This window comes from Apodemus sylvaticus, chromosome 9 (assembly GCF_947179515.1).
Source record: "Apodemus sylvaticus chromosome 9, mApoSyl1.1, whole genome shotgun sequence".
NCBI classification, from domain to species: domain Eukaryota; kingdom Metazoa; phylum Chordata; class Mammalia; order Rodentia; family Muridae; genus Apodemus; species Apodemus sylvaticus.
This window is the reverse complement of record NC_067480.1, coordinates 2,606,827-2,632,672: the sequence shown is the minus strand read 5'-3', so window position 1 is coordinate 2,632,672 and position 25,846 is coordinate 2,606,827. Positions and strand designations below refer to the sequence as shown.

The 25,846-nt window shown below is 43.4% G+C and overlaps 1 protein-coding gene and 1 non-coding gene across 2 annotated transcripts; both read right to left on the bottom strand.

The window, feature by feature from the left end:
• Positions 1 to 790: 790 nt before the first annotated feature.
• On the bottom strand, positions 791 to 8,755 carry LOC127692092 (myosin regulatory light chain RLC-A). The gene is made up of 4 exons (XM_052192051.1): positions 8,617 to 8,755; positions 3,210 to 3,408; positions 2,611 to 2,772; positions 791 to 1,290 (listed from the first exon to the last, which is right to left on the bottom strand). The coding sequence occupies exons 2-4, from the start codon at positions 3,391 to 3,393 to the stop codon at positions 1,118 to 1,120; spliced, it is 519 nt and encodes a 172-aa protein (XP_052048011.1). The 5' UTR covers positions 3,394 to 3,408; positions 8,617 to 8,755; the 3' UTR covers positions 791 to 1,117.
• Positions 8,756 to 25,702: 16,947 nt separating this feature from the next.
• On the bottom strand, positions 25,703 to 25,846 carry LOC127693131 (small nucleolar RNA SNORA48). The gene has a single exon (XR_007979606.1). It is a non-coding gene; the product is annotated as a small nucleolar RNA SNORA48 (small nucleolar RNA).

The window sequence follows — 25,846 nt, the reverse complement described above, 5'->3', positions numbered from 1 at the left end:
TTCAATAGCATAAAAGTTTGAAACACACACACCCTTGTTTCAGACCTTTTTACACTTCGGACTATTTGAAACATTAGAAACTAGACAGAACAAAAGTGTTTTCCAATCCCTAATTAACCTGGCAACAGTTCTCAATTATCAAAAATAACGCAAATTATTTTTAGGGTTGAAACAATGACCTCACTTTCCCAGGCATGCAGCCACAGCTGTTCTGACTGTGGGTAGGTCAGGAATGTCTAAAATTCACATATGGACTTATGAGGAATCGCTGCATAAACAAACATGGTCTTTTAATAGGGGTTGTTATAATAAGTAAAAACTATATAACAACAAAAAAATACTGTATTTCCAACAGCTGGAAACACAGAGAAATGTGTCCTTTTTGTTAAAAGCATTCCAAAGAACCTTTAGAGCTGAAACAGTTTTTAAACAGAACAAACATCAGTGTGTTCAGCTGTCAGCTCGCTCTTTAGTGGCAAGAAGCAACACACAGAAGTTTAAATGGGAAGAGGTAAAGCAGGACTGTCAAACTCTAGTGTCTGAACTACGTCGGCGTCACAATTCTGCAAGACAAGTCTAGGGCACCCAATGAGGGCTGTATCTGATTTCCTTGGAGGGAGAATAAACAGGAGCAGAGGAAACCAGGATTGCTTTAAAAACACACCAAGGAACACTGGAAGGAGGCGGAGCAAACCCTGATAGGACTGTCTGTCATTCACCTCATCTTCAGTGCTTAGAAAGACGCAAGGAAAACTAAAACTCAAGTGGCAAATAACGCTAAACAACTAAGTATTTTATCAGAAAGTTTAATTATCATTCAGAAAAAATTGAGTGGATAACTTTCTCTGAAAAAATATATTGACTCTGTGGGCTTCAGTTATTACAAGGGACAAGACTGCCTGTAGGTTAAATTACCTTACTTTCTCATTGGATAATGACAGAAAGTCCCATTTCCAGTCTGATTATAAAGGTACATGTGGCCCAAAGTGGCTGAGAATAAATACAAAACAAGAAAGGCAAAAGGCAGTAAAGTTAGGGTGTGCAACAGGCTCTGGGAGAAAAATCTCAGAAATACCCCAATGGCAACAGGGCACATTTGGCTGGAAGCCGCGGCACTTCAGTCATCTTTGTCTTTCGCGCCGTGCTTGAGGATGCGTGTGAACTCGATGTAGTTGAAATTCCCCTTTTTGTCAATGGGGGCCTCCCTGTACAGCTCATCCACTTCCTCGTCTGTGAAGCGGTCGCCCATGGTGGTCAGCAGCTCCCTCAGGTAATCCTCCTGGATGGTGCCTGGAGGGTGAAGAATGGAGGGTCAGAGCACCCATACTCAACGTCAAGCCTCTGTACTTCTGCCAGCCCTGGAAGCCCAGGGGAGACAATCAGACAATCTAGTGTGGTTACTCTGCCTGCCTGTCTGTCTGCCCCACATCCGTGTTGTGGCTGTGATCAGCACATGGCTGTACCTGTCATATAAGCCACTATAACAGGTACCTGTAGTCTGCCACCTGACATTACTTTCATAAAACCCACATGCCGAAAATAAGGCCCTTACTTGTGGGACAGAAGCAGAAAGAATCCTGTGTCAGACCTCATTTCTTTGCTAGCACTGGGCATTTTAAAGGGTTCTCCAGTAACTTGCATGAACAATGATTAAGAACTCTTAATATAATAGAAGTCGAAAATAAATGAAACACGGGGGTTTAATAATGAAGCAAGAAAGAAAAGATTCTGAGAACTTCCTGGTGTGCGAAATTAATATACTAAGAGAATACATTTCTCACAAAGTGAACTCAACAAGCAAAATAAGATTAGAAAGAAACTTCAGTTCTACATAATAAAAACATTCCTAAAATCTTAGAAGTGTAGCTTTGCAGAAATAAATCATTAACTCCAGCCAACTCACTTGATTGGCACTTAAGTGACTGGGAATTGGGAATAAGCATACAACTAAAATATATCAATCAAGCATGTGTCAAGAGAGAGACACAAAGGCTTGGTGAATGGAAAGAAAGGAAAGGCTTATTGTTTTTAGGAGCCAAGAGAAATTTCTACCAAATAAATAAACAAACAAACAAACAAACAAACAAACCTAAAATAAAATCACACTCACATGTGCTCATGAGAGCCTCTTTTGTGGGTGAAGGCCACATATGTGAGAGAGTGTGAGAATCAGAAGACAGCCATACTGTGGAGAGTCCAGGGAGCTAGAGCTAAGAGACCTTCCTGTGTCAGCTGCCCATGACAACCCCTGGCATTTAAGACTAGCCTGGGTAATAAACAGGTTCGTCTTCCCTCTCGACACACACTTGCTGAGCCACAAGGCAGAAATCTTGGAATTTTGCCCATGTGCTTTCTCTTCTACTTCTGCCAAAGGACTGCGCATTCCTGTAGCTAACAGTTTGTTTAATGGCTTGTTTTTTGAGATACTGTTTTCTTATCAGATAGCCCAAACCAATGAACTGCTGAAAGCCAGTGGTACTCAAGGGAGGACCAGTAAGGGAGTGAGGAGCACAGGCCCCTGCACACAGTGCTGACTCACGACACGGGAGCCACCTACATCCTGCTACATCACTAAAAACCAACTTTGGGATTAACAGCTACCAGGCTTACCGATCGCTTCCTCATCGAAGCAAGCGAAGGCGTTTCTGATGACGTCCTCGGGGTCGGTGCCGTTCAGCTTCTCTCCAAACATAGTGAGGAACATGGTGAAATTGATGGGGCCTGGGGCCTCGTTCATCATGGCGTCCAGGTACTCATCAGTTGGATTTTTTCCTGAATAAAAGGAGCCACACTTGTAATCACATTGAGAAATATACCCATCATTAATCACAGCAAACATTCTAGCAGGAAATAAAGTCATTTGGGTTCATAGGGAGGGGGGCACCTGCACGTTGAGCAGGGCCCACAGAACCCAGGGAGCCGGTGTCTCCCTGCAGCTGGAGTTACAGGTGTCTGTGAGCTGAGTGTGTGTGCTGGGCACCCAGCCCAGATCTTCAGCAAGCAGTATGCACACTTATCTCTCAGCAATCTCTTCAGCCCGCACTTTCTTTGACACCAACCCACATACATGTAGGAAGGCAGACACACACTTCTCTAGTCCAATCCAGAGATAGGTATAGGAGTATTCATGTGCCCAGTGTGAAACACTGCTTCATGAAAAATATGAAGGGAATTCTATGCAACACATTAGTACTGCCAGTGGACATTACCCATTGAAGCCAGCATGTCGTGCAGGTCCTCCTTGTCAATAAAGCCGTCCCGGTTCTGGTCGATCATGTTGAAGGCCTCTTTGAACTCTTGGATCTGGGACTGGTCAAACATGGCGAAGACATTGGACGTTGCGCGCTGAGGGCGCTTCTTGGTGGTCTTGGTCTTTGCCCTTTTGCTCGACATGGTGGCAGTTAAATCCTAATTAAGCAAGAATAAGAATTTTACTCAAGGGCAATAAAATCAGTACCTAAGGTTACTAAGTATGAATCACAATAGTGATTAATGAAATAATAAAGTGGAGTTGTCTTTAGATGTGCTTGACACTACTCAGTGCCATGTTTCAGTGTGAAATAGCTGGGGAAAAACTTCATCCCAACGACCAAACTAAAAGCGAAAAACCAGGCTTGGAGTTTTGAGTTCACTCACTCTTAAAAGTTCAAAGTTGTTTTTATTTTTTTTTAAATAAAAATTTCAGTCAACATCAAGTCAAAGCAAACAGCACATCAAAATTACAAATCCCCACTACCACCATAGAGCTTAACAACAAAAGAGAAATAAAAGCCAAGGAGATGGTGTGCTCAGGTTGGGGTGGGGTGGGGTTAGATACATGGGAAACAGCAGTTCTCATACAAGGGGCTGCTAGGAAACACCAATTCGTCCTCAGAACCTTATCCTTCTGTAGCTCACCCCTAAATTAGCTGATCCACTGTCAGAGAATGGAAGTAGCAAGGCTGACTGAACAGGTCACCCTCCCCCTCCTACTCTCTAAGACAAATGTTATTCTTCCACATTCAGGTAACACTTCGGATTGCACCCCCACTTCAGGGGCCAATGTTATTCGAGAACATCTCGATGAAAGGCTAACGTAAAAGCACAGAATGTAAAGTCATTCACCAAGAGCTAAGTCTTACCGGTTTTATAGTACTTAGAGACAACAGTATATACAGACCTGTTCTATGAGCTGTAGCTACACTCATCCACTACATATAACTAAAGCTTCTCTTTTGAAATCAGAGCACAAGCTGTAAAGCAATTTCATTTAAAGAACACCTTAAATCACAGATACTATCTTTGCTCTCTAATAAATTTAATCCCTGTAAAGCTTAAACATAAAAATATGGTTTTTCCTGTGAACACTCAACTTTAAAACAATATAAAATGTTTGAAGTGGAGAATCCCATAGTTATCAGATAATAAAATCCTGGCATACCATTCTTCAGAGGTGAAGTGGAGGTGCAAGAGTACGGAGTCCTGGTCAGCAGGACTAAGTCGCTCCGGAGTTATATTCTCCAGGCAGGGCTAAAACAGGCACTACTGACTTCACTCTCTGACCAAGATAACTGTTTTAAAGCTTACGTTCTGAAAACAACATTCAGCCATGATTCGGCAAAGAACCATGCCCTTGCTCTAAAAATAACACTGTGGACTGCGAAGAATGAACCGCTACCTAGATTCCAGCACCCAAAGTGACCCTTAGAGTGTTTCCTAAACAAAACAAAACAATTTCTTACATTCTTTCCTTGATTACAACACACCAATAGACTAAAATTATGGTGATAATTAGAAAAGCTCTACACATTGTTTTTTATTTAAATCGGATTTCAGATCTAATAGGATATCTAAAATGGATAGTCAGTCACAACCCGTTACCTACCACAGAGTTAGGAGGTACAGTGGAAATGACTCTGGAAAGATGCCACGCAAGGCGATTATGTAGTCTCAAATTCCTATATTTATCCTTTGAGACTGTCTTTTATAACCTATTGTAACCATTCATGAGTGCGTATTTTCAATCTTATGTCCTCTGGAGGCTGTACATATTCTTCCCTTCTGAGCTAAATGGTTTAACCACCAGGCCACATGGAGAACAACATTACTGTCTCTTAATGTGCTCAAGAATGTGCGGACAGTACACGTATGTATTAGTTCACATCTCTTCACTATTTTTTTTTCTTTTTTGGTTTTTTTTGGATTTGTTTTTTCCGAGACAGGGTTTCTCTGTAACGCCCTGGCTGTCCTGGAACGCACTCTGTAGACCAGGCTGGCCTAGAACTCAGAAATCCGCCAGCCTCTGCCTCCCAGAGTGCTGGGATTACAGGCGTGCACCACCACTGCCCCTCAAATCTTCAATATTTTAAGCACAGCATGCCTTTGCAAGTCAAAAATCATCTTCAAAAATGGCCCGTTTTATATGACAATATTGTCTTTCTTTTCCCAATGACCCTGGAATGTCAGTTATTTAAAAAAACTGATGAGAATCACAGGTCAAATAGTTGTGGAAGGTGAATTTTTTTAATCTATTACTCATTCCATACTTAATTCAATTGTCTTAGGACCAGCTAATTATATTAATGTATATCAAATGTCATTAGTATTGAACACTAGGCAAAAGTTTAAAAGTGTAAAGCACACAGCAGGAGAGGAATGAAGTGCAAGAATTGGTCCAACTTAGGCAATGAGCTACATATTTCCCATTCCAGAGGAATGACTCTCAAGTTAAAACAATAAGGGTAATGAAAAAGTGAAGTGGGTGGTGGTGAATGTTTTAATCCTAACACTGGGAAAGCAGCCAAGGATACATGGTGAGACCCTATCATTAAAAACTGAGAGTTTAGAGTGGTCCCCTTATTTCTACAGGATCAGAGAGGAAGCTAAAAACCCAATGCATCAGCCAGGCAGTGGTGGCGCATGCCTGTAATCCCAGCACTTTGGGAGGCAGAGGCAGGCAGATTTCTGAGTTCAAGGCCAGACTGGTCTACAGAGTGAGCTCCAGGACAGCCAGGACTATACAGAGAAACCCTGTCTTGAAAAAAATCAAATCCAAAAAAACAAAAAACAAACAAAAACCCAATGCATTATCACTTGGAAGTGACATTATCACTATCTTTAGAATTAAGATCAGATGTTCATCTTACTTCAAGAAGTGAATTCTGTCCAACTCTGAAAATGTGATGTTGAGCAAGTTACTCCCTAGGCCTCAAGTCTTTCAAGATGACATTGATTCTCAGGTCTCCCACACAGAAACTTGTAACTTCACAGTCATGACATGGCCAAATACCCATCTACACAAAACACCACCAATTTACAAGCAGAATAAGCTCAGGTGAAGGAACACGGTGACATCAGAGAGAATCTTTCAGCATGGCAGTATCCTCTTTGCTGTGGTTCTAAAAAAGTGAAGCTGTAAAATAATCAAGTTAGGTTAAAAATTTTGAGCAAAATAAAAGTGCAAAAATTAGGGTTTATGGCAGGATCACCTGAGATCCCCTCTTTGAAGACTTTGTGAAAGATCTTTGGTATGAAACTTTTAAGATGCAGGAAGATTTGCTGGCTGGCCCTCTAGAGAGCATCAGAAAGTTTCAGAGCATCAAAACAGAAGGGCATGGCCTTCAAGATGGGTTCTGTTTACAGATGGAATGGAGTCTAACCTTGGTTTAAACTGAGACAGTGTTGCAGCAATGCACTTTGTGTGGTGTGGGTTGTTTGCCTTGCAGTTTGGCCTCATGCATGCTAGGTGAGCTGACAATAAGCTACCTCCCCGCCTAGTTAGCAGTTTACTAAATGGGGGCCTCATGCTTAAGGAAGATGCCCGACTACTGAAGACGGCCCCAGGGGTCTCCTACACATGTCAAGGGCAACCAGATTTCACAGACTCTTTGGAAATGTAGACTTTATAGAAACTATGGTACCTAGGTTCTGAAAGAGCTAAAGTTGGTGTGATGGCTCATAACTGGGTTTATAATCTAGCCCCTGAAGTAGGAAGACCATCTCAAGTTCCAGGCCAGCTTGGGCTAAAAGGAGACCCTATCCAAAATAACAAACAAACAACAACAATAATAACAAAAAAAGCAGCCTATGAAACCTTTTATTTGTTTGTTTGTATTTTTGGATTTGGTTTTTTTTGAGACAGGGTTTCTCTGTATAGCTCTGGCTGTCCAGGCTATACAGAGACCAACCAGGCTGGCCTCAAACTCAGAAATCCACCTGCCTCTGCCCCCCAGAGTGCTGGGATTACAGGTATGCGCCACCACTGCCCGGCCTATGAAACCTTTTAAGTAGGACTAATCCATTCTAAGACATACACAAGACTGCCTAAATTAAATAGTAGAATCTCACGTGCCTAAACTGGTAACAGATGTAAAAGATAGAAATTCTTAATAGAACATCTAACTAAGTATACTTAGTTAATACCTTTTAATAAAAAACTCTTTTTTTTTTATTCGATATATTCTTTATTTACATTTCAAATGATTTCCCCTTTTCTGGCTCCCCACTGCCCGAAAGTCCCATAAGCCCTCTTCTTAAAACTGGTACATATATCCTTTGGGAAACTCCCATCTCAAAACCTCATAGCGTGCTAGCACCTAGGGTATTTGGTCTGCTTTGAAATCCAGATCAAATCTGTGTTATTTAATCAGTGCATTTTTTACAAGATGAGATGGTAGGAAGAAGATAGACTCAGTTTTTTTAAAGTATACTTTTCAAGATGGTATTTCAGTCTCAAGTAAAACCAAGTTTTTACTTTTTAGGCACACTTCCTGTTGAGAGTTAGCTTGGATCTTCCTAGACAGCCACACCCAAAAGTTCTGAGCACCTTTTAAAAAAGGTCACTAGTTGCCAGGATAGACTTGTCAACCAACTATACCTCACTTTTGAAGACAAAATGCTTTTCTAATTAATGCTCATCATCAAAGGCCATCCAGAAAAAAAAAAGTATCAGCAATTTTAGTGGAGATTCGCTTTCGTCACCTTTTTGATACAACTTTTGCACTTAAGTTAAAAATCTTAAAAGATCTCTAAAGATCTAATAATATATCTTATATGCCTACTGAAAGACTCTTAATAACACTCCTCTGTAGAGTTGACTTAGCCCCTAGAGAGGCAAACGAAACTCCAATCTCCTGTTCAAATATCGTTTTAAAAAGTTATACTTAGAGGGGCGCACACTTGAGCTGCGAATTTGAGCCGGTTCTTGCTACTAACCGTAGCCGTGCAGCTGCGACAACAGTTGCCGAGGGTGGCTGTGCTATGTATGGTTTTATCCGCACACTCCCTCGATTCCGGCAAGTTTACGTTAGCAACCTAACAGAGCTCCGGAGTCAACTCTGTGGGGCTCTGGTTTCGCGGGTAGGCAGTGGTCCAAGATGCGCGGCGCCGGCGAGCTAAGCAACATTTCCCAAGCTCCAAGTCTGGGAAGCAGAGCGAGGTCTGCGCTCCGGCCGCCCCAGCCGCCCCAGCCGCCCCGGCTCTTCCCCGGTCTCCCGGCCTTGCTGCGGCCGCGCCCCGGCTCGCGCAGCACACCTGCCCAGGTGCGCTCCTCAGCTGCCCCGGCGCACACCGCCGCCCCGCGGGACACCTTCCCGGGCTGGGCCGGGCCGCCGCCGCTCCGCGGCCAGTACCACTCACCCTGCTCAGCCGCGATAACCAGGAGCGAGAACCAGCGTCTCTGCGAAGTTCTGCCGCCGCCCTCACAGACTTTCTAAATTTCCAGTCGCCGGAGAACGTCCACTTCCGGCCTCTGCTCGCGAACCGGAAGGAAGCGTAGCGGCCATTCTCTGCCGCCTCTGTGGGCCAGCCCTGACGGGAGGGGGTCTCAGGGAAGGTGTCAGAGCCGATGGCGGGCTCAGGGCGCTGATGGGAAGTACGGAACGCGGAGCTTGGAGCTAAAAGAGCTATGTGGAGGATCTCTAGGTCTAATTACTGACTCTTCGTCTTTCTCGCGTCTCTCTTTGAATTGTGATTCTGCTCTCCCCCCTTTTCAGCAGATGGTTGCGCCTGTCCCGTAGTTCTCCTCTGCCCGCATTCCAGAGCACGGCCAGAGGCGGGACCCCCGTCTAAGTCCATTTAGGGAAATTGAGAAGTGCCACTGGTCTCACGTGACCGGCATTGGCCCCGCCCCCAGAGCCCGGTGCCTCCACTCGTCTGGAGTGCGCCTGCGCAGAGAGCTAGTGTGACTCACTGTCTAGGTCCCGCCTCTGGGTCTGGGCAGCGCGGGAGGGAATGTGCGAGCTACTTTGGGATGTATGAAGGTTTTGTTTTTATGGAGTTCCTCACGCTTCCCTCGCGGGAGGAAACACTGGAGTTTCAGGGTTGCGTTGTCTTTTTGGTCCACATAGAGTTCATGAGTTCAATATCGATTGCTCCGCTCCCTCTTCCCAAACGTTCTCTTGGAACTTTCAACCAGAGTCCCCCTTTACCCTGATGGTGATTCCTGCTTGCTCCACGTCTCGCTCGAGGGCGAATGATGTCATTGGAATAAAGTGCTGGACCGGTTTACCTCACCTGGTCTTATTGTGTGGGTCAGCTGCTAACAATAGTTCTTATTTAAAGGAAGAGAGGTTACCACTGATATGTGTTAAATATCCCCAAGGCCAGTTTTCTTCAAGAAACATTCCTCCCATTAATTAGTGATATGGTTTGAAGTTAACTCAGAAGTAAGGCCACTGAGGAAAAAAAATGCCCTAATCCTATAGATGATAGATATTCACTTGGAGTGCTAACTAAAAATACAAATAACTGGGTACTTCATCTCCAGAACTCAGAACCAAGGTCTTTAAGAGTGGGTTCTGGGTTGTCAAGGACTTAAGGGGACCAACATGACTTTTAGGGAAGACTGGGGCCACAGCTGGTGCCTGGCTGTGATCAGTACAAACTGCGAGGTCTGAGCAGTCAGAGACAGTGGTGGCTTCGGAGTCCTGCAGTGCACTAACACCTCAAAGAGGAGGTGGCCTGTCACACTGGAAAGCTTAGGCCTTCTGGAGCTCCCTGCCTGGAAGGGGAACACCAAAACGCCTTTCTGGGAAGAGGAAACGGGCAGCTTCCGGTCCGCTTCAGCTGGAAAACAGCGCCTTTGTTGCTTCACAAGGAATTGCCGATGTGTCCTTGCCAAATTAATCAATAGTTATTAAACTGTTAAGTGCTGTGGAGGGGGCTGTGGTTTTCCCGTTTAAAAATGAACAGTTGCCACCTAGGAACTGGGTTATGGGATGGAAGAGAAAGGGCAGAGAATTACAGGGAACAAAAATGAGTAGGTTACAGAGGAGCAAATAAACCTGGGGACCAGCGGGAGATGTCCCCAGAGGACATTCAGGCTGATTCTAGGGTTAATAGAGGAAAGGGGAGAGAGAAGTGTGTCAGGTCCTCTGGAGGGGCAAAGACCCCAGCTCATATTAAATTGGTTTCTGTTCACTCTATATTCATTCCCACAGGTATCTATGGATACACCAAGGTAATGTAGAAAAGGAAGTCTTAATATTCTAATGTTCTGATATGAAATTCTTTTTTTTTTCATTTTTTTATTAGATATTTGCTTTATTTACATTTCAAATGGTGTCCCCTTTCCTGCTATCCCCTCCCTCCTCCTCCTCCTGCTTACCAACATCCCCCTCCCTCCCACTTTCCTGACCTGGCATTCCCCTATACTGGGGTATTGAGCCTTCAGAGGACCAATGGCCTCTCCTCTCATTGATGTCTAAAAAGGCCATCCTCTAGTACATATGTAACTGGAGCCATGGGTCCCTCCATGTGTACTCTTTGGTTGGTGGTTTAGTCCCTGGGAGCTCTGGGGGTACTGGTTGGTACATATTATTGTTCCTCCTATGGGGCTGCAAATCCCTTTAACTCCTTGGATCCTTTCTCTAGCTCCTCCATTGGGGACCTTGTGCTCAGTCTATTGGTTGGCTGTGAGCCATGGGTATTTTGATCCCCCTTCTAAGAAGGATCAAAGTATCCACACTTTGGTCTTTCTTCTTCTTGAGCTTCGTGTAATCTGTGGATTGTATCTTGGGTATTGTGAGCTTTTGGGCTAATATCTACTTATCAACAAGTGCATACCTTGTGTGTTCTTTTGTGATTGGGTTACCTCACTCAGGATATTTTCTAGTTCCATCCATTTGCCTAAGAATTTCATGAATTCATTGTTTTTAATAGCTGAGTAGTACTCCATTGTGTAAATGCACCACATTTCTGATACGAAATTCTAATGATTAGACCCACTAAGGCCTCTGACACTGATGTACCTGTTCTTTTGTAACCTACAGGAAATCTTCATGAAACAGCAGGTGAGTCCTATTTAGTTCAAGTTTGACAATCTGGGTTCTGCCCCATGTCTTTCCTTTAGTAACTTGGAGAACAAATCCTTCAGTTGACCTGAAGCCCAATTTTCTGATATCCCTCAAGCCTGCCTTACAAGGCTTTCTGATTAAATGAGATCTTTTACAACTTCACTTATTTCCTTTGTGTATATGGATATTCACCTGCATGTACATCTACACACCAGAAGAGGGCATCAGATCCAATATATATATATATATATATATATATATATATATATATATATATATGTTGTTGCTGGGAATTGAACCCAGAACCTCTGAAAGAGCAACTAGTACTCTTAATTGCTGAGCCACCTCTCTAGTCCCTCACTTTTTGTGGTGATTTGAATGTGCTTGGCACAGAGAGTGGCACTATTAGCAGTCGTGTCCTAGTTGGAGGAAGTGTGTCACTGTGGGGGTAGGCTATGAGTCTCCTATGCTCAGCTCCACCTAAGTGGAATGGAAGTCTCCTCTTGGCTACCTGCAGAGGACTGTTTCTCCTGGTTGCCTTCAGATCCAGACTCTTGATGCTGCCATGGATGCTGATAATGGACTGAACCTCTGAAACTATAAGCCAGCCCCAATTAAATGTTGTCCTTTATAAGAGTTGCTTTGGTCATGGCATCTGTTCACAGCAATAAACCTCAAACTAAGATGCTTATAACTTTAAAAGAAGATTTTTCAAAGTACAGAAGAATGGCTTTTAAACTTTGTGGGATTGTGTGTGTGTGTGGGGGGGGTGGTGGGTGTGGGTGGTGGGGAATGGTGTAAATGGTGTATGTAGCTCATTGTGTAGGTAGGTGCACACACTGTGCATGAGCATGCAGAAGCTGGAACAAGATGTCCAATGTCTTCCTTTATCACTCTGTCTCTCTCTAAATCAGAAGCTCCCTGTTTCTACTAGGTTGGCTGGCCCGCAAGCCTTTGGAATCCTCCCCGCAATCCCCCTCCCAGTCCCCTGCCTCTCCTCTCCATGCCCGTGTCTGCCCATCACTGTTAGAGTTATAGGCATATCAGCCATTTCCCCAACTTCTAGTGGCTTTCAAATTTTTAGCTGAAACTTACAGTAGGAAGTTTATACCAGGGCTGGCAAGATGGCTCAGCCTACCACCAGATCTAATGACCTAAGTTAAATCCCTGGGATCCACATGGCAGGAGAGAACCAACGTTCACAAGCTGCCCACTGGGACAAGCCACGTAGGAAAGGCTGTGGCAGAACAAGTGAGTGATCTTGAGATGACCCATCATTTTGCATGGCTGTGATGGGTGCACTCTGGAGAGGCATGGACCCAGAGACTTTGTCCCAGGATTGCTTCTTACTGCTGATGTGCCTTTCCTGCCACTATTACATAGACTAATGATTCCTGAGCATCAGCCCACCCTATTGGGCAGATTTCCTGAAGATCAATATGAAGATGTATTTTCATGTAACAATACTGTTTAGTCAAATTGGTGATTTCATAATTCCTGATAATGATTTTATAGAACTCCTGAACTGATTTGAGTATTTTAAAGCCTCCTGTAGAATAAAAAGCTGCAAATAGAGCTTGGTGTCACAACCATGTAAATTGCACCAGGAAGGAAAATAGGCTTGGGGCAAATTTGTGATCAAGAGAAAACATTAATTCGAGGTCAAGTCCAAGAATGAAGCCACAGGTGTGCACTATGATAAAGCAAGGCTATATGAAACTGTTGCTTTGAATTTACAATGAGCTTATAGAATAAACACTGCTTTGAACTTACTATCAACATCTTTCTGTAACTCCCTTTTATTTGTAAGGTAATTTTATAAAGATTTTTTGTCTAAGAAGCTATAAAAGGGCTGAGAGAAACAGCAAAGTGTGGCTTTTGGGGCTCTGCTCCATTCACCAAATGTGTATATATGTCTCTCTGTATGTATGTACAGTATGTCTCTATGTATATATGTCTATCTGTCTAAAGATATGCACATACATATGTATGTAGGTATATGTGTATGTGTATAAGTGTGCACATGCACATATGAAATAAATGGAACTGGTGGTCTGGGCCTGGCCAAGTGTGTGTGTGTGTGTGTGTGTGTGTGTGTGTATGCGTGTGTGTGTGACTTTTTCTCTATTCTTTTCTTTCTCCCTGTCTCACAAGGAGCTAATGAGCTCCCAGCCTCTCCAAGCTAGCAAGTGGCTCCAGAGTTAAAGAGCACAAGTAACTAAATTTCTTTTCCTAATCCCCTACTGCTTTCAGCAGGAATCATTTGCCAGAAGTTATCAACTTTTGGCATCAGAATAGCAAGGGAGAGTTAATTGTCAGAAGTCACTATCTTCAGTATCATCCTGTGTTCCACCTTGATAGCTGAAAGTCAAGGCTGGACTTTTGACAGTCCACTGATACACACCCACAAAAATAAAGCAGTAACAATTAAAATAAAAAGATGGGTATCACTAAGCAATTATCTATCTGTGATACTTTGCAAGTGTTCCTATTCTATTTAAAATCTCTATTAATTCACATGGCTGCCATATTTGAAAAAAAAATCACAGGCTAGGTGGCTCAAATAATGAGAATTTGTTTTCCACTCTGTGGAGGCTGAGAGGTCCAAGATGAAGGAACTGGCTGGTTCACTTCTTGCTGAAACCATCTTTATGGTTACAGACAGCCTCCTCCTTGCCCTGTCCTACATGGCTGAGAGAGGCCTTCCTTTCTTCTTCCTATGTGTCCTAACTGATGACGGCCTCACCCTATGATCTGTCTACATTTTTTATCTCCTAAGGACCTCTCTCCAAATCACTCCCAAGTACTGCTAAAATGTGAATTCATGTTCCACCGGTGCTGGGGTTCTCAGGAGCCAGGGAGTAAGGAGTACAGACTTTGCTTCTTAAGGAACATTTGTCAGGAGACATTTTGCATCTTCATAACCAGAGGGCTGCTTCTGACACATAGAGAATAGAAGTCAGAGATGCTGCCCGAAGGGCTAAGATTGAGAAAACACCATACTACTGATTTGGGGCTCGGTATTAAGTGATTATTTGGGGGTACTATGAGTACCAAATGACAGAATTCACTGTTCCTTCCTCATAGTAAGACATTTGTTTTCTGAGGTCAGGTTTAAAGAGAGAAAAGGAGCTAAAGTTACCATGTGCCCAGCATATGCTAGGTGTTTATGTGACATTTAATTCTTTTGTTTGTTTGTTTGTTTGTTTGTTTGTTTTTCGAGACAGGGTTTCTCTGTGTAGCCCTGGCTGTCCTGGAACTCACTCTGTAGACCAGGCTGGCCTCAAACTCAGAAATCCGCCTGCCTCTGCCTCCCAAATGCTGATATTACAGGCATGGGCCACCATGCCCGGAGTGACATTTAATTCTTACCACAGCCTGGCAGAGCCTGAAGGCATTATCGTTTGCTTTTCTTACACAAGCTGAGATTCAAGATACTTTAGTTGTTTGCACAGGTTATCTAAATAGTCATACAAAAAGCCAAAAGTAAAAGTATGTCTTTGATTTTCCAGGGATAGGAGAAAAATCCAACCCCTGCTCCTCTAATTATTTATCAATACCAACAAATATTTGGTAATTACTTACTTGGGTGCGTATAGCTAGTTAGCACTATTGAAAAACTTATGTTTTATTTTTTAAAGAATCAGGTGTGTGTTTCTGTGTGTGTATATATGTGTATCTGTATGTCTGTGTATGTGTGTGTGTGTGTATGTATGACTCTGTCACTCTCTGTATGTATCTGTGTATATATGTCTCTCTGAATGTGTGTGTGTGTGTGTGTGTGTGTGTGTCTGTGTGTGAGAAGAATAAGCTGTGGGAATCAGTTCTCTTTTTTTTACCATGTCCCAGGGCTGAAGTTTCATCCCGCAGGCTTAGTAGGAAGCACTTCTACCCACTTAGCTACCCCACTGGCTTGATCACTTTTAATTTTTGTTGCATGTAAGAAACCGCTGAATGTTGAGAAATATGAGCTCACCTTCTTGATTATTTGTTTGTCTTTTGAAATATGGCCTCTTGTAGTCCCAGGCTGGGTTCACACTCCATGAATAGCTCAGATGACCTTGAACTCCTCATCCCCCTGCCTCTCCCTCTCAAGTGCTGGGATTACAGCGTGTGCCATGTGCCTGCTTTTATGCCACTGTGGGAGTTGAGATGACTTCATCATGCATAACAGGCACGCACTACTGACTGAGACACACTCCAGCTCTGTCATTTTGGTCTTAACAACATACATTTTAATTCCTTGTAGGTGAGGTATGACTGACTCTCTCTCTCTCTCTCTCTCTCTCTCTCTCTCTGTGTGTGTGTGTGTGTGTGATGTAACGATGAGCTTTAATCTATTAGTCTAGGAAAACAGTAGGAGGAGCTCTTGTCTTTTAAATGGAGAGAATGTTTAATTAAATCTGTCGGCTGATAAGTAAACTTGGAGCACCAGAGCTACAAATAGACTACAAAGAGTATATTAAAGGTGTATAGGGAAGTCAACACGAATGATTTCTGGTTTTTAAAGTTTAGTAAATATTATTTTTATCTTAAAAAAATTTTCATATTTACTTACTTTATTTTGTGTGTGTTTGCTTGCATGTATGTACGTGTAGAGTGTTGGGTCTGCTGAAACTGAGTTATGGATGTCTGTAAGCCAACAGGTAGGTGCTGGGAACTGAACCTGGGTCCTCTGCAAGAGCAACCATTGGTCTTAACTGCTGAGCCTTCTTTCCAGTCCCCAAACTTATTATTTCAATGTAATATTATTATTAATTCTTTGGAATTTTCATACATTCACACTATGGACTTAATCAAAATTATTTTTAAGTCGAGGAATTACAGTTGAGGTGAAAGCACGTGAGATGAGGCTGGGGACATGGCACTGCTGGCAGAGCGCTTGGGAGCTCAAAAGCCCTGAGTTTGCTCCACTGACTCCATAAGCTCAGAGAGGCAGTGCAGCCTGCAACCCGAGCAGTCGAGGTCAAGGCAGGAGGATCAGGTCACCCTCAGGTCTGCTCAAGGGCTGTAATTCCACATTATTATCATCTCATATGATATTACTGAAAGACCACATCTCATATCATCTCATATAATATTACTGAAAGACCACATTTCAGCACAACCTTAAGGCACTATAAATAAACAAAATTCCTCCAAACCAGATGCTGCTAAGTTTAAAAGCAGAAAATTAACCAAAGGATTAAGAAGAAAAAGAAAAGATATGGTAAAAATTTGAAACTATGAAGGTCAATACCTGTTTTCCTAAGTGTCATAAGTAATGAAAGACATCTTTTCTCAAATGAAATTCAGCTGGAAAACAAAATACAGAAACTGAGATCCATATCTAATGGTGCAAGTCCGGAACCCCAATACTCAGGAGACTGAACATAGAGAATGGCAAATGCAACTCCTGCCTGGCAGATCAAGGTCCTAGCTCTTATAAAATGTTCGTCCACCAACTGCAGCTGTGGTATTCGTAAACATATGCATAGTAACTTGAGAAATGGAATCCTGTATCTTGGGGAGAGTATAAAAAATTAAAATGGCTTTAAGGTATTTTTTAACACACGATTAACAACACATTAGACTGTACAATACACTGAGATGTTTTGATACATACATATTCTTGTAAAAGCTGTCACCACACCATGAATGCTCAGATCACCCCTCAGAGCTTTGCAGAGGGTCTTCCTATTTCTCTGACCTCCCATTCCCCAAACCCAGGCAACCACCAGTCCCTTTATGTTAGTAGAGTTTACATGAATAGAAGGGTTTTTTTTTTTTAATTAGTGGAAGTGTTACTATTAAACAACCTACGGTTCTGCTTTCATAAAAGAATATAAAAAGGAGAAAATTGAAATGGAAATGTTTTGTGACAAATAGGACAAATACAAACATAATATCCAAAACATTTAATACATTTTCATTTGTTTAATGGCAAGGAATAGACACACAGTTCAAAGAATTCAAGAGAAAAACTTTAGGGACCCACACAAACCCAGGAGTTCAGGGTCTGGCCTCTTGCTTTCTGCCTCATGGGCCAGATGGTCATTCTCTGATTGCTCTGCAGCTGACTTTGCTTGTCCTCTCCCAATTGCTTTCTCAACCACCCTTAGCTTGTGGCCCCTCAGAACTTCAGTTTGCCATGTGTCTTAGTTAGGGTTTTCATTGCTGTGAAGAGACACCAGGTCCAAGGCAACTCTTACAAAGGAAAGCATTTAATTGGGGCTGGCTTACAGGTTTATTGGTCCATTATCAAGGTGGGAAGCATGGCAGCATCCAGGCAAATGTGAGGCTGGAGGAGCTGAGAGTTCTACATCTTGATCCAAACACAGTTAGAAGACTGGCTTCCATGTGGCTAAGAAGGAGGGTCTCAAAGCCCACTCCCACAGTGACACACTTCCTCCCACAAAGCTACATCTCTTCCAACAAGGCCACACCCACCTCCTCCAAGGCCACACTTCCTCCAACAAGGCCACACCTCCTCCAACAAGGCCATACCTCCTCCAACAAGGCCACACCTCCTAATAGTGACACTCCTTGGCTAAGCTTATACAAACCACCACACCATAGTTTACCTCATTCTAAAGATACTCATGTCATCTCCTGGTTTATCCCTTTTGACTTTTGTTCCTGCTACTAAGTGTTGTAACAATATTTCCAATTCAGTTTCTCAAAGAGAACCATGTACTTTAGCTTCATTTGCCTTTTTGAGCCAGTCCACATTCTGTAGGTTGTTTGCTGGTCGGGATATACATGAGGTACTTTTTGGATCTGGAGCCAACCACCATCTGTGATTGGAGAGCAAGAGCCCCAGCAGGAACTGTAAGCTAAGTAGCTATGCCCAGGAAGGTGTGTGTGTGTGTGGGGGGGGGGAAGAAGAAGAAGAAGAAGAAGAAGAAGAAGAAGAAGAAGAAGAAGAAGAAGAAGAAGAAGAAGAAGAAGAAGATACAGAGTGCTACCTTAACTTATTTACTAGTTTTGTGATTGTCAGTAACTTTAGTGAGTCAGAGAAGTAGCCCTGCCTAACCTGTCTGAACTTTAATTTTTTTTCATTCATACTTGGGGATAATAATATTTTTCAGAGACTTGATAAAAATAAAAAGTTAAAACAATATCTGTAAAGAACTGGCATGGTATTCAATACACACACCAACTGGTGTTGTGGATGACTTTGGTGCTGTTTGTTAATTGATGTTAATTCTCCTTTCCCAGGAGGGGTTGTCTGGAACCAGGAATGAGTCACAAACTCAGGTGACTTCTTGTAAACCTTCCCCTAATAAATAAGGGAACCAATCACTAGGAGAGTAGGCGGGACTTCTGGGTTGGGCAGAGGAAGAGAGGAGGTGGGAGAGAGAGTGGGGCTTTTTGGACAGAGACAGCGAGAGGACAAGACGTAACTACTAGTGTCTCCCAGTTTAGGTAGTGAATCCGCTAGGATTCGCCACTGGAGGGTTTAGATTTAATATGGCTTACAAGATTAGGATTCTAGTTGATGCACCCAATTGAGTTAACCTTGATTCTGAACTAAGTTTGTGTGGTGTTTTCCTTCACATGGAGGCTTGACTGGGTTCCAAAGAGAAAGATACAGCAGCAAAGTGTGGGTTTGTCAGAAGTGCGTGACAAAAGGCTGTGGCAGTTTTGAAGCATGGGGCTGGCGTGGTAGCGACCCTCCAGTGGAAAATTAGCGAGCTGGGTGGAGAGATTTCAGAGCACTGAGTCAGAGTCCACATGACATGAGAACAGGCTGGCTATACTCGCCAGTGCCATTGTGGTATTAATGGGGTGTGAGGAATAATGTAATACATTTGGTTTCTGGCACTATAGATCAACCTGAATTTTGCAAATGGCAGTCACATAAATCATACCCTGGAATTTATAGTACCATCTGGAAAAATACTTCCTAAGCAAATAATTGAAGAGGAACACTTTTGTATGTGCAGATATTTATAGCTTTCTTTCTAGTTCAGAGGGTTTTGTGACTTTATAACTAAAAAAGGTAAGTTGATTTTCCATCTTCTCTTGTGTGTTGTAATCATCTTGGACTTTACAAAAAAAAAAAAAAAGAAAGAAAAAAAGAAAAGAAAAAGCATCTATGTCCCATGCCAGAGATTCTGAGGTAATTGTTCTAGAATACAGCCTGATACTGAGCATGCTCGTTATAGCTCCTCAGGTGATCCTGACAAGGACCTAGGAAGGAGTTACTCTTGCCCCTCCTTATCCAGGGACCTATGAAAACACAAGACCCAGAGAGGCTAAAAGGCCTCTCAGAACACACATGGGGTGATGGAAATAATGATGTACCTGCTGCCCCTCCCCCACAAGTCCTGGAACTATGCCCGTGCTCAGCACTTAGACTAGGCAACAAAGCATGCGAGTATTACATACAGTGAGTACAATCCTATTGCTGAATGGATGACTACAGACAAAGTAGGAAGTAATGCATGCAGGTTGACGAGAACCACAGGAACCGGGGTCCATCCCTGCCGCTCACGCAGAGCAGCAGTTGCTCCTTCTGTAGCTATGACCTCCTTTGGGAGAGCACAGTCCTTTCTTGCCTCTCTCTGATCCACTAGAGGCAAGTCTATCTGTTGGAAAGGTGAGGGCTTTCACATCCAGGACTGATAGGTGGTGAATTGTTCATGCAGAGCAGTTATGAGTCAGCAAGAGATCCCGCCACCTCCTCCCCTCCCTTTTTACCACATTAACCATTCATAGAATACGCCACTCCCGCTGACCTCTAGAACTCTTCATCTCTCTCACCCAACATTTCATAGCCATTAAACACACCACCCCAGCCCCTGGCATCTGCCATTCTGCTTTCTGTCTCTTGTAGGCTCAGGGCATGGTGGTTTAGCTGGCTGCATCACAAGCACTAAAGACGAACACAGGGTAGATAGATGGTACTGAAACCTGTTCTGATCTCTTGATCTTGTGCCTGGCTGCCCCATAGTTCTTGTTTTTCCATCTCTTAATTAGTCTCTGCTTCCTTGTCAAATGCTCATTATATGTCAAGAGCTGTGCTAGATGTGGGAGTCTTACACACAAGAAGACTGGCTTCTTGTCTGCAAGTAACTCACAGTACAGGAGACAGGTGTGCATGTGCTAGGCAAACAAAGGAGTCGTGCACATGTGGAGGAACTGAAGCTTTCAAGTCCCAGAGCTTGGGGAATTGCTGTGGTTGGAAGTAAGGAACCAAACAGAGAAACTGAGAGGGCTAGGCAACAAAGCATGACTATTGCTGAATGGGGCTGGAGGAGTATGGGGGTCTGATGGCTAAGATCCCCTGAACTTAGGGAGGGTAACTGGGAAAGCAAGGAGAACCCAGGAAGGTTCTAAAGGACAGAAGATGAATGAATCTGCCTGTGCACATCCTCGGTGCCCAGCTGCAGCCCCCATCTGCCTGGTCATTAGACCTGGTTTGCTGTGATTCATCATTCTGCCCAGGCTTTGTGACAGTGTATCTTAGTGCTGATGCATGAGGGCTTCACAGCTCCCAACAACTTTGACAAATTATATACAAGTTGTCTGTTGATATGGAAAATAAATGGATTCGTGAGTGATTGCTCTAGCTCTACACTGCCTATGTGTGAAACAAGGCTGAAGCTATCATATCAGTCTTCTCAAAATGCAGCATTTCAAAGTTTCTGTCTCTGTTAAACAAATTTAAACATTGTTTGCTGAGACATTAGTTAACAATGAGGGAAACATTACGGCCCAAACCAAGCAAAGTGACTGTCAGAACTACAGGAAGGAGAGTCAGGTGAGGAGAAAGAGAAAAGGAAAGCAACAGAGCAGACAGCTGCCTCACTGTTCTTAGTGTTTAGTGACAAGAGAAGTCAGCATTCACAGAGCCTTTTATTTACCAGTAGAGGGCAAAGGGGCATGCTGAGAACAGGGTATGGGTCAAGGTTAAAACAGTACAGTTACCCTGTTATCATCGTGGACACAGCAGGGTATCTTGGGATAGAGTAAAGGTAGTTAAGGCTCAGCTACAACTTGGGACCTGCTTGTCATTTAAGATGCTGTCCGATTCATACTAAACTCTGCCCTCCTTCCTGCAGAAGTTGTTGTCTAGGAAGAGAGGTGTCAGGCTGGGGTTTAGATCTAGGGTGGTGGCAGAAGCCATGGGTACCCCTTCACCTCTGCACAAAAGTTTCTACTACTGCCACTGGCTACTTCTGCTTGTACAGAAGTGTTTGATCAGCCTCTTCAGATCTAACCAACAATCCTATGCCAATTACACCTTAGCAGCCAAGGGCTTCTCTCCTCAAGCAAACACGGAGAGCGTGATAGTTAATCTTGGTTGTCAACTTGATAGGAATTAGAATCACTATAGAAATGTGTCTTTAGGGGTGTTTCCAAAAAATTTTAACTGAGCAGGAAAGACTTAGCTTGAATTTGGATAGCACCATCCCATGATCTGGGACCAGACTGAGTGAGAAGGAGATAGCCAGCTAAGTCCCATGCATCTCTCTCTCTGCTCCCTGACTGTGAACACAGCACCACCTGAGGCTTCACAATCCTGAAGCCAAGCTTTCCCTGCTGACATGAACCATACCTTCAACCTGTGGACCAAACCCTTCCTTCCTTAAGTTGCTTGTTTCAGATGTTTTGTCATAACAGTGAGAAACATAATTAATAGAGAGGTTCTGGCAAAATTAGGGTTCTTGTGATGTAGGAAAGAACTGAGAGAAGGAAATATAGGCAACAGAAAAGAATAGAAAGATATTAATATTTAAATACATGAGTGCAGCATGCCACGGAAAACCAAGGCCTGCCTCTGTGAAACTGTTTGAGCTTACTGGTGGCAGAGAGCCTATGGTGGGAACATGGGAGTGGACAGGATCTGAGTGGATGTTGGGATCCTGTCTTATCACATCTACTAGGGCTGTACCATCACAGGCTTGCCCTTTTTCAGGACCACTGACCCAGAAATCCTTCCCTTCTGCCCAGTGTGGAGGGAGGCCGCCTGAGCAATTTGCAGGGCCTGATGGAAGGCTGCGTTGGCTTCATTTTGCCAGTGCTCAGATAACTCGCTCTAATTTTAGCTCTAGATCTAGTTCAGAACTGGTTCGTTTAATAACTAGGTGAAACTTGGCTTCTCATAAGAATTTGAGGCCCTGCCTTCCCGTCCTTCCCTCCCTCCTCTCTTCCTCACTCCCCCCTCTCCTAATTGCAAACCGCAGCCTTTAATGGTAACACAAACATATCTGGATTATTTTCAGGGACAGTAAAGATTAAAAACATTAAAAAAAAAAAAAACCATACCAATGAAGGGACATTTCAGAGGTGAGTTATCAACTCTAGGCAGTTTCCGTTTTTAGAACAAAGTGTTCCAGATCAGTTTATGAGTGAGGACAGAGTAGAAGTTATGCTTTAAATTGAAAGCACAAAAAAATAAATAAATAAACTAGAGACAACTAGAGAACAAATGTAGGTTCAGAGCTTTAGAGGTGAAATGGTTCTTGAAGTCATTCAATAAACAGTAGATTTGACACCAGATACCTCAGATACCCGAGACTCTACCTCTGAAAACACACACAGACTCAACACACACACACACACACACACACACACACACACACACACACGCACGCACACACACACATACATACATATCATACATGCACATACCCACATGTTCATACACATACATATATACACACATACACACATACCACACACATACATACATTCATACACATACATATACATACATACACACATTCACACACATATACACACATGTATATATACACATTCACTAATACATCATACATACTTATACACATACACACCACATACACATGTTCACACACACATATACACACTCATAATACACATACAAATACAAACATACCACACACATACACACATGTTCACACACATATATATATACACAAACATTCACATATACACATACACCACACACATTCACACACATAATACACATACAAATACACACACATGTTCACACACATACATATATACAGAAATACACACACGTTCACACACATACACATACACACACTCATCACATACACATACTACACACACACATACACACACACACACATACACACACATAGCAACATTAAGCTAGAGAGGATACAAGCTAGTTACTGTACAGATTATAGATAACTCCAGCTGCAGCCTTCAAAAGAACTCATGGAACTAGTCAGCTAAGATTTTCTTATGCTTAAAGGATCTTCAATGGAGAGAGAAGGAAATTTTTAACCACAGGGCTGGCATCACTCACATTTCTTCCCCTTTCTTAGCATAACATTAGATTTCCCTCTGAGGGATTCTTCCAGGTTTTGTTTTATGAAGCTCTAACCAGGATCCCTTAGTCTGTTCCTATTCTATCATAATGAAACGATGCCTAGGGACTTCACATTCCGCTGTGCTGTGCCTCAGCACTCTGGGTATACCACAGAGTGCTATCTAGTGAGACTGTCTAGTGCTGCACTAGACAGTCAATAGGCTGACTAGAAATGCTTTGTGAACCAAACTGAACAGATGCAGATCTTTCTTTCTTCATGTTGTTATGTGAGTTTTAGTTGTGAATTAAAGCTGACAGCCTATGAAAAGGTGTTCATAATTTTTGGTGGAACTTAATCCTGATTTGTTTTCTTTACATTTCGTCCCAGAATGATGCTTCTCTCACCCCCAAACCCTATACATAGAGTAATGATCTGCTACTAATTACTCTGTGTCCTACTCTAAAATGAAAATGAGCTGGCAGAGTTCTAGGGGCTAGATGCAACTTGTACATTTATTTTGTCTTTTAGTTCATCATTATTTTATACTCAGAAAACACTAATATTTTTCTAATCAGTTTAAAGAGGAAAAATGTATATCTGCCTTAAAAACCAATCATTACTTCAAAGAAAGAAACTATCTAGAATTCTTTTTTTCCCCTCTCTTTTGGGATACAGAGGACAGGAATTATAGAATTAAGTATTTTTATAAACAATGTGATCACAATAAATGGCAGAAAATAAACTAAAAACTTTGTCTTGGAACTGTGTGAGGCAAATCTATTAACTAGAAAATTGTTTTTTAAATTTTTTATTAATTATTTGTGAGTTTCACATCATGCACCCCAGTCCCACTCATCTCCCTACCCCCTCATATCTGCCCCTTTCCTTTGCCACCTTCTCCCCCAAACACACACACACCACCACCACCACCACCACCACCACCACCACCACCACTACCACCACCACCATCACCACCACCACCACCACCAAAACAAAGCATAGAAAACATCTCATCATGGGAGCTGCAGTGTGTCACAGTGTGTCCCACAGTAAGTCCCTCTGCCCACTCACCTTCACTTGCAAATGTTCATTGCAATGAGTCACTGGTTTGATTCTAGATCTCCGGCTTCTGTGACACCATCAATACTGGATGCTCATCAGGACTCCTCCTGGTTATCCTGTTATTGTCCTGTGTTATGGAGGTCTGCAGCTTTGGAACAGCAGGACTGGCCTTTTCACAGGACCCAACTGCTTGCAGATGATACAGATTTTGGGGAAAGTCAATTCAGAGCCCCGGATCTGGGCCTGAGTGTTAGCTGAGCTGGTCTTCCTTGTCCACACTGTTCCAGTCGAGCCACCCAGTGCCACCATTGGCAGGTAGCAGGATCAACTCTCCTGCTTTCCTGCTCTCCTGCTCCTGGGGCTGGCTAACCCGCACCCACACCTCCAGAGCCAGCTCCACTGTGATACCCAATCATGGTTCAGGGCCCACTCTCCCACATGCCACAGCCTGTAAGTGGCAGGGTCAGCTCTCCCACACTTAGACCCTTGGGGCTGGCTCACTCACACCTCTGCCACCAGGACCAGCTCCACTGTGCTACCTGGGCCAGACACACAGATTGCTGTCCCAAGTGCTGTTGCTGGTGAGAGATGGGGCCAGCTCTCCAGAGCACTGAAACCAGTGAGGGGCAGGGCTAGCTATGCACAGCTCCTGGACATTCATCCACATGGTCTTAGGTTGCTGCCCCGACCAGACCAGGGATATCCCCATGTTCGCTAGTGGTAATACGAGTCATAGGCTTTGACACCAACCCCCTGCGGCTGCATAGCCATGAACTCAGATGTGATCATCAGTGGCAGCTCAGGCTGGGACCTCACCATGGCCTCAGGGGGTGGGGGTGGGGGGCTCCCCTCTCCACCCTCTAGTCTCCAGTCCCATCTCTTCGTAATGCTCCAGCTGCTCCACTTATCTCTCTCTCCCATCTGACCACCGCACTGTGGTGGCTGCCACTGCAGGATCCTCATGCAGCTGGCAGGACCCTGGGTGACATCCTCTATCTGTGCTACAAGGCATGGCAGTAAGCGGGGTGTCTACGGCCTGCCTGTGCCATGTGTTGGAGGACAGGTCTGTCTTCCTTCTCTTGTGCTCTGCTGCTTGAATTTGATTTGACTTGATTTTTATGAATCCTAGGCATGTGTCATCTTTGGCCACCAAGCCAGGTATCAAGCTAGGATGAACAAAGGACTGCCAACTGCTCCGTCCCTGACTTACATAAGAACACCACCACCAACAAGGTGTCTCTTTGTCCATTGCCAGGGGGG